The sequence below is a fragment of the Cinclus cinclus genome, chromosome 9 (assembly GCF_963662255.1).
Source record: "Cinclus cinclus chromosome 9, bCinCin1.1, whole genome shotgun sequence".
NCBI lineage: Eukaryota > Metazoa > Chordata > Aves > Passeriformes > Cinclidae > Cinclus > Cinclus cinclus.
Window position 1 is genome coordinate 10,172,730 of NC_085054.1, and position 12,533 is coordinate 10,185,262.

Sequence of the window (12,533 nt, forward strand, 5' to 3'; positions counted from 1 at the left end):
AATTTTACTTAAAATAAGTATGAAGAGCTATCTTTTAGAAATTAGAAGCAACCTAGAGAGGGTAAAATTCCTTCAAGTTCCATGAACTGCAGGCAGAAATGGAACTGAACCCATCAGGGCAACAATCTCCAACCCATTTTTTCAATTCCCTTTCCAACAAGATTCCTGGGCTACAGTTAGGGTGGGTGGGCTGCTAGCATTTCTGTCTACGGAGCCTCTTGAATCAGACCCAGTAAAGGACTGAAGAAGCATCTGACCTGAACTAGTTTGGGCCATGAGGACACATTCCTGTTTGTAGCTGGCAAAACCAGTCAGTTTGAACTGCAAACTAGGACTTGCTGACATGACTGTGCTTCCTGGAACACACTCTTGGTAAACTGATGGTGGACAGTAGTGGGAAAGGTTGAAGATAGGTTACAGTACAGTTCACATCTCTCAAAATCTGGAGATCAGTTGGAAAACAGATCACATAAGGTATGGATTCTGCCAGTAAATGTCACAGGCTGTATTTAGTCTTTGGTGGATGAAAGTGTAAAAGAAAGGAATAGGACTAATGAAATGTAGAAAAACTTCACTGATGAAGAAAAGATACCTAACATTTTTGAGCCAGTGCCAGCTACTGTGTGGTGAACCCATGATCTGTGTTAACAAAAGGATTCAGAAGAGACCACCTGTAGAATCCACCAAAAGATTATGGATTAGAAAATAGGACATGTTTAGATTACTTTAACTTGTATTTACTAAACTCCAGGGCCTGGGAAAACTGTATTCAGAAAGTTACAAACTCAAGTAATAAAGGCTAATGATGTCAGGGGCAACTCTGAAACTTACATACTACCAGCATGCACTTGGCTAAGCAAGAAGTGTTCCTAAACAAAAAAAAAAGCCGTAAGGTATAGGTCCACAGTGCCCAAATTCATCCTTGCACCAGCCCAACCTCAGTACATTTAAGTGTGAAGCAGGCAAGAAACAGGGGTCTATTAGCTTTAGGAACAATGCTGAGGAAACAGTGAAATCTGGAGAACAGCATGTCCAAGTCAAACGAGACAGGAATACAGTAAGGTAGAAGTGTTTACAGAAGTTTTCAGGGGAGTAATGGAACTAATAGTGGTGCCAGTGCAGACTTTGCTAAGTATCACACAGGTGGAAGATAGTAATTAGTACTTTTACACAGCAATCCTCAAAGCCAGACTAAATATACATTAATCTAGGTTTATCTAAATAGCACTGGCATAACGAAAAATTAGGAATAATTAATTAGCTATGGTAACAAAATTCTGAAAAGTAGCTTTCATAGTAAAGTGAAGGCTGCTACCTTGGATCACAAACTAGTGCTTATCAAGAGCTAAAAGGGAATATAAACAACTGGAGAAACACCAGTCACATCATAAAGAGAAAACTCACTGTGACAGAGGTTTATGGCAAATGTTTGACTGGGTATAGGCAGGGCTACTGTATGGTGGGTTTGTTCACATCAAAAAGGACTGCAACTACCCCTGCGGGTCAATCTCCCGTCAGAACGAGCTTCATCCACATTCCTGAAACAATTAAGGCCGGGCGAATTAAAGGGCAATTCGGAAACTCACATTTCAGACCGGTTACCGCAAGTGCGTTCCGGGCGTAAACCAGACACTGAAAGCAGGCTGCGGCTGCAGAGGAACCTAAGGGCTCCGAGCTGCTCGCTCAGCACGAAGCACGCCGCTCCCCTTCACCGGCTGCAGGCAGCCGCACCGCAACCCCAGCGGCAGACCCGGGCAAAGCATCCATCGAAGCGATCTCGGAGAGCAGGGGCGGGACTCACGGAACCGGCCCGGCCCTGCCCGACCCACCATGGCGGCCGCGCCCCTCACGGCGGTCGCGCCCCTCACGGCGGTCGCGCCTCGCGCCCGTTACCGCAGCAACGGCCCGGCGGGCTCGGCCAATCAGCGGCGCGCTTGCTGCGGGGCGGGCGGGAGCGGCCGTTGGCGGCGGGAAGCGCGCGGCTCGGAGCGGCGGGACCCCGGCGGGCGCGGGGCTGCCCCTGGCGCAGCAGCCGAGCGCCGGGAGGGTCGCGAGGGAAAGGCGGCTCCCACCGAGCCCGTAGGAACAACACAAACAACTCGCGCGAAGGGGTTTGAACGGCGCGGGGCGGTAAGACCAGCCCTGAGCGTTTGTCCCGAGTTCGGCTGCTGCCGTTGCCTCCCGTGTCCCGACGCTGCGTCTGATCTCTTGCAGGTTTGGTACAGAGCGATGGGCAACGCGCAGGCGGAAGATGAAGTAACGCTCTTTGAAAGAGATATGAAAGAGTTTTGGATCCAGTTTAAAATCAGTTATGGCACTGAACAGAGCAATCAGACTTCAGCGCTGAGAGATCTGTGCAAGGAGACTATAGAGGCTCTTTCAGGTAAAAAGGATCTATACTCCTACTAACTCTGCTTTTTTCAAATTATCATCAAACTTCTAGAGATAACTGAAGTACCTTTCCCTTACAGAGAAATGGTCCAAGAAGCTGAAAGAAGAGGACCTGATGATAGACAAAATTCAGGAGTATAACAATGGTACAGTTATTTATTGTGTCCAGCCTTTATAAAATTAACTTAATACAGCTGAATAGTATGTTTAACTACTTAATTTTGAAAGGTAAGTAATAATATCGGAATGAAGACAGAGTTAAACCCAAAGATAATCAGTTGGTTACAATGTAAATTTACAATGTAAATTTCAAGTCAAAAGCAATTTGTTGAAAAACTCATTGATGTTGAAAAAATATAAATTTATTTTGCATAGAGTGTAAGTATTTAAAACAAGAGTATCAGAATTTTCTGAACTGCACTAGGAAAAGTAAATTAAATGGTTTAGTAAAGCCAACCATTGTGACATTTTTTATACCTTTTCCATATTAGTAAGAGAATACTGTCAGCTCATCAGTCCAGGGTTAACTTGTCTAAATTTTGTAAACTTCAGAATACCAGGTAAAAATTATTGCAGCTCTCCCATCAGTCAGTGTTTCCATTCTTAGCATTCTTCATTATCTGTGGGAGCCACCATCTTCATAATTTGAAGATGTATATAGTGCTGGCACAGAAACAAATTTAATCTGATTAAAGTATCAGAGCAGCTCCACACTTTTTAGCTTCTCTTAGTAGTCGCTTTCACCTTAAGCTGTCATTTGATGCTCTTGGTCTAGTTAAGCTGACTTATCTCTGCAGCTAAGGCAGCATTCATTCCATTGTGTTTTATTAATACCAATATTTTCAAACTACTTAAAAGTTTCAAATAACAGAGACCTACTTAATCAACTGTATATGTTCATATTTTCTTGTCTCCTTTCAGAGATTCTCCAGCAGAGCAAATACGTAGCAGAAAAGGAAGAGCAGTTGACAGAAATAAAATCAAAGCTAAATCAGGAAGAAGAGCAGCAGCAGAACTTGACTGACAGCATCCAAGAGCTTAAAGAAGAGCTGATGAAGAAAATGGAAAGTAAGTAAGAAAAGGATAATAAGTAAATTTTCTGAATTCAAGAAGGGGTTATTTTCATCACTTGCTCTTTATGGCTTTTCTGCTGTTCTAAATGTTCTTTTATATGCTTGTTTTGCCTTTGATACTTACGATGGATTTTAAAATTCTAGTAAAATCTTCTAAAAATAAAGCCACCAAGGAGAAAGTGGAACAAGTGAGCAAGATTACATCATTGTTTAAAGAGCATCTTGGATTGGAGATGCGTAGAATACAGGGTAGGTTTCTGGAGCTTCCATAGTTTCTGTGTGGACTGATACAATGTGATTCATGTTGGATTGTGCATTGCTCATAGCTTACACACCTGAGCAGCTGGCTTAGCCCAGCTACTACAATTGTCTCCTTAATGGCAAAATATGCCAAAATGCATTTGCCTTGCAAAGAGACCAGGGTTGCTTAATTTGTCAGTGTTCTAGGAATATTAATTGAAACTAATTTTGTATTGTGATTTTTAGTCATTATTGTGACTCTGCAGCAGAGGTTAATGGTGTTAATGAATTCTGTTTGTGTTTATTTTAGATGAGCAATTACAGTTTATATTCAGACACATTGACCAGAAAGATCCTGACAAGCCTTACATGTGTACCCTTTCCATAAATGAACAAGGAGACTATGAAGGTATGTGAATTTTGAATACTTAAATAAGAGGAGTGAATCTGATGTCTGTGCTTGAAAAAAGGAGAGGAGTCAAGTGCAGTTTAGTTGTAATCTTTTATCTTCCAGTTTCTGAATGAAAAATCTTGCAGTGGTAATGTTGTTTCTTTAATTATGTTTGTCTTGTTAACTTACATGAAAATACACCTGCTTCTCTTCACTGCCCTCCATTTGTGGAGATGCTGTTTACTTTGTGTCAGGCAAAGCAGGAGAAGGAGGATGTACAGAGATAAGGATGCTTCATTTTGTAGTTTGTTTCTGCTACAGTGGGTATGTATGCTGACAGGCCTATTTCAACTTGTTCCAGAAGCCTAGAGGGCAGAAAAAGGGTGACATAGGTAAAAGAATAAAACTTGAAATCCAGCATTCCCCTTCTGTAAGGGCACACACAGCCTTTTGAATCTCAGATCTGGTTTGGCTATATGGATCTTACTTCAGTTATGGAATTTGAGTGCTGGATAGCTTCTAGACAGATGCTCCTGGGGCTCTGCCATGCCTCTGGGTATGAACTGAACAGATTTCTGGTTTTACAAATTCAGATTTAAACTGTTGAAGTTAAAAGTCTGTCACATGCTGGGCTACATCAGCTTACAGTCTGCTTGCCTGCAGAGTAACAAAATGGTTTAGGAACGTGTTTCAGTTTTTGAGCAGGCTATGGATTCCTGGGAATTGCTGTAATAACTCAGGTAGGAGCACAGCACTGAATGGGAGGCCAGTAAATCAAAAAACCTATTATGTTCTTTGAGGCTTTCTCTTTGCTGAAGGGAAATGAGACTACTCAAAAATAATGCAGTTGGAAGCTAAAACAAAAAGAACAAACTACATTAGTATTTCATAGGTGTTGAAAAACACTGATACTGATTTTTTTTTTTAATAGTAGTCTAATCTTTTGCAAATTTGTGTCATTTTAGTGACTTCCTGTACTCCTCCTCTGGACTGTATTGCAGAGTTACAGCTCAAACTGAGAGAAACTAACAATTTTTCTGCATTTGTTGCCAACATCAGAAAAGCTTTCACCGCTTTATCATATAAACAGTCTGCGTAAAACTAGTTTGTACCTCTCTTTCTGGCTGTAGAGCACTCTTATTTCCTTCCTGTTGGTGAAATGGTGTATTTATCCATGTCTGATTCTTAATTTCTAAATAAAGATAATGAAAACAGTATTTTAGTCCACTATTATCTAGATACATTTTGGATCATTCTTCAAACAACAAACAGTATCACCAACTACTGCCTTAACTGAATGTCTCTTGACGTGTAAATTTTGATCCATTACATGCAATAAAGAAGTTATGATTTGTGCTTTGCTTCCCCATGGAGATAATAAAAATAAAGTACCTTCTATAGTTTGTGTATCTTTTCCAAAAGCATTGATGTGTGTTTCAAGTTTCTTTGTGGTTGACGTAGTCCTGAAGCCTATTAAAAAAAGTGTGCTGAAGCTTAGCACTTAATTTCAGTTACCTATGACCTTGTGCCATAGGTCATTGTTTTGATTTTTACCCTGACTTGTACTCTGCAGTGTCAGAATTTTTATTCATGCATTTAAATGGTTGTTTTTCTTCTAGTCTGTTAAACTTTGCCGTTGGAAATCTTTTGACATGGCAAAGGCTGAAGTATAATTTATTAAAGTATAAAGTATAGTGGTGACAGATAAATCATGTGTATTTTGCATCTTAGCAAGAAGACTAATACTGCCACAGTGCTCAGCTTTGATTTAAAATGTTCTTTTTCTATCTTGTAAAGTGTTTTCATTTTTACAGAATATTTAAAAGGACTGTTACAACAAGAAAGAAAATGTTTCATCTGATAATATACCATGGTTCAAATAAAGTTTTGACTAAGTTCAAGGAGACCTAGAAATTCTAGTGAATCAAAAACTAATATGGTAAGACCTAGAAATTTAGGCATGTTTAAAGCTGGGGATCAGATCTGATCAGATAGTACGGTTGGGAATATTTCCCACTCAGATGTGAACTATATTTTAAATCATTTGGTTTGTCTAAATGTAACCATATAACTTGATGGATGTACCACAAACTACACCCTCATCTTCTAGGAGTGCAACTTAACAAAAAAAAAATAAAAGAGATAATCTTCCATTTCTTCTTCTCTATAGGGCATAATATGCTGTTTTCTAAGTAGTGCATCATTTTCCTTTGTATGCCCTATCGTTTTTTTTTTTTTTCTTATGTTACAGCCAGATACACACAAAGAGCAGTAAGAAGGGTAAAGGTACTAACTGGTTACACTGCAATTTTGGAACAGAATGGCAGTAGAGAATTATTAAACATTACTATAATGACAAATCAAACAAATCCTCAGTTTCTGCTTTGCCCATAAACCCCATGTCCTCTCTGAGAATTCTGTAATTGGCACTGGGACAGAGAGGTAAGGGATGGGAACCTGACTTCAAGGGTCTCATTGTTCATTACTGGATTTGCTTCCTTTTCAGTCAGATTAACAGGAATATTTAAGTTGCAGGTATCTCAACTAATTGCTTCTACCACTAAAAGAAGGCTGTAAGCATTTTTATAAAGGTCAGTAGAGTAGCCAGGAGTTTAAAAAAATTTATTGAGCCAGGTCTGCACTTCCTACTTGTGTCATCTCTCTGAGGCATTATGGCTGCTGCTGGCATCTCTTCCTTGCACAGAAGCCCTTCCCTTCTGGCTTTTCACTAATGGCATTGCCCTCATATCCAGAACAACTATTAATTTTGAAGCATACCCTTGCCCTACTTCACCTGTCTGTGCCTAGCACCTCTGAGCTGCTCTGAAAGTAAGCTTCAGCATGCTCAACCAAATAGTTTACAGCTGCTGTATGAAAGCAAAAAGACAGGCAAAACACACCCACCTCATGTCCATGATTTCAAATGGAGCTGTTTAATCACTTTGCCAGAGCAAATCAGACAGAGATCTTACTTCCACTAACACAGAGCCAGGCATTCCAAAATTTGATTAAAGCTAGGAAAATGTATACAATAGATTAGCTTCTTTACCTATTCTAAAATACAAGTAAAACTGGCCTGTGAGTTCCATGAAACAGCCTCGTTCTAGTGGAAGATCTGTCTTGACATTTTAAAACCTTTGTTTTAAATGTGCACATAGTGCTTATAGAATGCCACACACCTGGATAATTTGGAATTTTCTATTTGTTATGAAGCTACACAGTACAGTGATATCAAATAATAGTAAAGACAACTAGGGTAACACAATAGACTGACCCAACAGATACAGTTATTGGGAACCCGGTGTGCTGGATAGTACACAGATACAGACTGAAACATCCCAAAGAGCAGATGGGAAAGCTCTTGAGCTCAAAAGCAATATGCAGCTTAGGGGCTGTCACACACAATCAGCTAATGCTGGTGCTCCATTTATTAGCAGATTCTTAAGGTGGGCATAGATTTTAATGAAGGTCAATAAAGGGTTTTTTCATAAATCAATTTGCCCAATGCTGAGTATTGCTTTCCCTGGCCCATACTTAGCTACCACTGGTCAGGTCTGAAATGCATGGGCCATGAACTAATGCTGACCATACAGCAAACTGCTGATGTACTGGTGCTCAGCACCTTATCAAATTTATCTCATGTTGTAAAAATCTGGGGGGAAAGTGTTGAATTTATGTGATACTGGAAATACACTACAAATTTAAAGACTGCTGAGAAGACAAAGTAATATTAAATGTTAATAGCATATGTATTCAATGTATTTAATCACAATTGTTCATATGCTAGCTGGGGGTTAGATTTGAAAATCAGTCAAATTACTGTGAGAGTCCTTCTGGATAACAGAATAGTTTTTATATACACCTATTCAAATGAGGGGAGGTGGTTACTCTTGGATGTAGTTAGGTGAATTTTGAAAAGCAAACAATTGTTGGCTACACTTGTGAAACAAAAAGACATGGAAGTTATGCTGTGCTTGTGTCATACTGTCTTCTGTAATGTGTCAATAAACTGAATTTATTCAGTACCGTGAAACTGTCTAAATTAGTTTACTGTCTAAATTAATTTACTTATTTATCACTGTAATACCGTAACATTGCTGTGAACTCACCTGTGATTTATAGCTTTTTAAAAGCCCTGTGGAACTTGACATAACAAACACAGGCACACATAAATCAGTCCCACGGGCAGAATAAGAGTATGCTTTTTAACTGTGTGAATAACTGTGTGAATCTATACTAAATGATTGTGGTATTAGTCTTACCTTTCTGAAAGCAATAGTTGCAATTCAGTTATATGAGGCATTACTGCTAAAACAGGATTGTGTGGCTGGAGGGTTGGGGGAATGGTTCTGACTGCCAGACAGTGACACTCCATTCTTTCTATCCATCCATATCATCCCTAATCACTCTGACAGCTCTACACACAGAAATCTCTTTTAGAGTCTTGAGCTTATAAGTTGTTGCTGCAGAAGCAGAGGCAATGAAGCCTGATTTCCTACAGATCTGTGGGTTTGTCCTTAAACAGTGCCATTCTCTTCACTGCAGTATCTCAGCTCTTCTTTACAGTCTAAGGATCAGAGCCATAGAACCAGTCCTGAGTTAAGCCAGTTTGGCTCCTGCTTTGCTGCTGCTAAAGGTGCAGGACACCAGTTGCACCCTGCCTACCCTTCTTCCAGTATATTGACCTGTGGTTCTCCTCTTTACCTGACTGCTGACTTTGAGTACATTCTAAGGACAGGGATAACTGCAACACACTATGTCCCTTTCAAATTTGGACTAATTGAGCAACACATTCAAAAGTTGTTGGTGAGACTGACAGAAGCTAAAAATAGTGTTTAGTCATGTGAGTACGTGGTGGTTTTTCATATGTTGTTTTATATATATATAAATAGTTATGCACTGAAATGATTCATTGAAATAAGATACGATTAGCATCAGTGTGATTTCCTTCCTCTTCAGTCACAGCATGTTGAACAATGCTAATTGCTACTGACTCACCTGTTTTGTGACTGATGGATAACCCTACATGGAAATATGCTCCTTGACTGACTTGCCTCAGTGGATTATTTTGCACTGGCTACTGGATCATGGGCTCAATTCTTCATTATCTGTTATCTTCTACACCACAGCTTCAGCTGGAATAACTGGCTGGCAGAGAAACAGGTCTGTTAGAACACCAGTGGTGCATCATTATTTTGATTTAGAAGCGTGCTACACTTCATACTGATAACAATTGCAATTACCCTAAAGGAATCCAGGCTTTTAAGAGACAACTGCATACATTAACCTTTTGGCTAAGAGAGGAATAGCTTAGAGTGATAGGTGACCTTGTGGGTGGTTTACTAGCTAAGTTACAGCACAATACATTAATGTAAATGCTTACCTCATAGGTTAAAGACAGGCAAACAACTAATACTTAACTTCCCATGCAAAGCTAATGAGAGAAATTTGCTTGTCTAACTCCATGTGACAGAACCTCATAATGGAAAGACAGTGCAGTAGTCGTATTTTTTTTACTATTGTATCAGCATGACTTACTGGCCTGTATTTTTCTACACTTATTGCAAAGGTAGATAAGCCATCTGATAAACTCATGTTTCTAAAGGAAATAGGAAAATCTTTTTCTGGCATGCAATTCTCAATGCTGTCAACTGCAACTCTGCAGCAATTACCTGTCATTTTAGGCTACAGCCTTCTGTAAGGTTAGTCCACAATTCTGAAAGTCTGCTTGGGACTGTAGCACACTAGGGATTACCTTTACTAAATGTTGTGCTAATGGCATCCCATTGAATCAAAATATAAAATTCACAGTGAATGAAATATACATGAGAAAGATGGTTTACTGTTCCCATCTGCTGTTTTGCTTTATGGTTAGCAACCCATTCTTCTCCTAAATAATACAGTTAGCAGTCTACAATAGTTACCTGTCAAATCTTATAGAGGAGTTCTTCTATGCTAAACAGCTCTGTTTGTGCTGGGTGCTTGGACAAGTTGCAAGAGTATTGCAGACCATCACAGCCCAACTATACGTTATCTCAATGGTTCACACAGTCAATAACAAAAAGCCCTTGAATAAAAGAGATTCAGTTAATAGGAAATTGGTATTAAAGTGGAACAGTTATTTTAAAAAAAAATTATGTCAAAAGGCAGCTGCTTCTAGTTTGTACAGCAGTCCTGGCTGTTGTTTACATTCATCCAGTCCAGGGGGTGCCACAACTTGGGTCATCACTTCCTCATCATTGCTGAAGGACCAAATGTTGGACCTGTAAGTGAGCCAGGCTATTTACTGCAAATCCTTTTCTGGAACTGAAATATGATTAGACTGTCCCATCAAGTAACAGCTATGGGCAGTGATCTCACTTGGGAAATAGTTCAGTGACAAACCACATAGAAAAATGAGATCTAGGAACACCAAAATGCTTTGGATGAATTAAGTTTAAATTAAGCTTAAATGAGAGACTAAACAAAAATAACTATGAAATAGCAAGCTTTTCTGATGGGAAGCAGCTCTTTCAAAGATACCTTAGGAGAGCAACAGTAATTAAAATTGCCATTACTGGGAGTTAAAAAGATGAGGTTGTCTTCATAATAGGCTCAGAAATAAGGCATAAAATTGCTAGTGAGATTAATGTGAGAAAGCTGATACAAGTTTAATTAAGGAAGGATCACATTTCATCTTTGGATTTCTGGACATTTTTTGTGAAGCAAGATTGCAGAAAGTTGTGTAAATATGCAAGAAATATGGCAGCTGTACAGAGACTTTGCTTGGTTGTTCTGGAAAAGTGAGAAGTAACCTGCGCAGTATTTTCTAGGGAGAGTACCTTACACTTTGAAGTGTTTAAAAAGTATAAAAAATCCACCCACTACAGTGTTTTTCAGATATCTATGATAGAGCACTAATTTGGGAATGTAAATACATGTTGCCAGCCAGGAGCTTAAAAGAGCACATTACCTTTTCATCTAATCAGTGAACTATAGCAGTAACATTACAAGTAGGTCATGCTGCTCTTACAGACAAAACCCACAATACTTAACTTCTAATACTTGATTTTATATTGCACTTTCCAGTGACTAAAAGCTAACAGTTCTGTGTCACGTGTAAACGATTACCTTTGAAAGTCAGAACGTCAGGAACATGTCAGTGTTGCACACAACTCTGCATTTAAGAAATCCCTCTACAACAATCACCATTGGTTTGGCAGACTCAGGTCTGGAGAAGGGGGGCATAAAACACAAATTGGCATCACACAACATGTGAAACCCACTTAAGGTTATTGGCTGGCAAGAACAGACAGTGTAAAATCTGTTCAGGGGCAGGACTAGCAGCAGCAGAATGGATCACCAAAAAGACCAAAAAACCCCAGCACAACTTAGGGAAACAATAACCCTGCAACCACACTAGCAGAGCTGGGACTGATATCCCCCCACATAAGCTCCCAACCTCTGTCCATCACAGCATGATGAGCTACTGAGTCATGCAGAAACTTGCTCATCTACAGCTACACATTTGGATTCCTTCCACTCACCTTCTAAATCTACAAGAAATTGTGTCACTGCCTTCTAACTCTCCTGAAGCAGCAGACCTCCTGTTGTCCTCTGGGAGCCACTGTGTTTCCTGTACAAAGGGTCCTTTACAGATTTACAGCCAGATGATAAAGTCTTGATCTTTATCACATCTTGAGCTGCATTCTCTACACACTGGCTCTCCCTTGTGCTATGTAAGTTGAGAAGCATACGTGGCATAGGGAGCAAAAGACATTAGACATACAACTGGACAACATTCCACATAAGTAAATCTCTTCATAAATATCTTCAATAAACTTGAACTGAAATGCTATATTAAATGTAACACAAGAGTCTCTATATATTATCCCAGAGACATATCAACAACTACAATTGCTAAAGACCTACAGTTCTTTAACACAATGCAAATCTCCCAGTTTACTTCTTTTCCAGTGGCAAAACTTCAACTGATGTGTGAAGATCCCTATATGACTGGTACTTGTATTATGAGAGCTGTTGCCTAAATTTCCTGCTGAAGTTACCAGAATTTTTTCAGGCATCCCATTTCTGAGTACTTCCTCATCACCTTTTAATGCTGCACCAGAGCCTGTGTGATAATGGCGTTTTGTAGTCTTTGGTGAGCTGCAGCTTTTCCTTAGAACCACTGTACAAAAGTGGCTGTTTTCTCTCACTTCCACAGGAGGTTAGTAGGTAGTGCTTTGTTGAGTGACAGAAAACATCTGAATGTGTATTTCTAAGAAAGTCTGCTCACCTAGACTGAAAAAAATACAGCTTTCCCAAAGTGGGCTCAGCTGGACATTCAGGAGTTATTACCATGCAGAATTTTGATGTTTAAATCCTAGAAAAATGTTCTTTTTTTTGGTAATGAAAATATTTTAATTTGTATAGAGAGAACTTGGCCTTCCTACACTTCC

At 39.5% G+C, this 12,533-nt stretch overlaps 1 protein-coding gene across 1 annotated transcript; it reads left to right on the plus strand.

Annotated features, from left to right (window-relative positions):
• Window positions 1-1,999: 1,999 nt before the first annotated feature.
• SPC25 (SPC25 component of NDC80 kinetochore complex) lies at window positions 2,000-5,467 on the plus strand. The gene is made up of 7 exons (XM_062498495.1): window positions 2,000-2,130; window positions 2,215-2,383; window positions 2,472-2,537; window positions 3,313-3,459; window positions 3,609-3,713; window positions 4,015-4,113; window positions 5,061-5,467. Exons 2-7 carry the CDS (start codon window positions 2,230-2,232, stop codon window positions 5,192-5,194), a joined length of 705 nt encoding a protein of 234 aa, XP_062354479.1. The 5' UTR covers window positions 2,000-2,130; window positions 2,215-2,229; the 3' UTR covers window positions 5,195-5,467.
• The last annotated feature ends 7,066 nt before the right edge of the window (window positions 5,468-12,533 follow it).

Bases quoted from the DNA above. Each gene is read 5' to 3' on its own strand.
- SPC25 (XM_062498495.1), top strand. From the start codon at position 2,230: ATGGGCAACGCGCAGGCGGAAGATGAAGTAACGCTCTTTGAAAGAGAT. The intron at 2,384-2,471 runs GTAAAAAGGATC...TTTCCCTTACAG, and splicing joins GACTATAGAGGCTCTTTCAG to AGAAATGGTCCAAGAAGCTG. The intron at 4,114-5,060 runs GTATGTGAATTT...GTGTCATTTTAG, and splicing joins TGAACAAGGAGACTATGAAG to TGACTTCCTGTACTCCTCCT.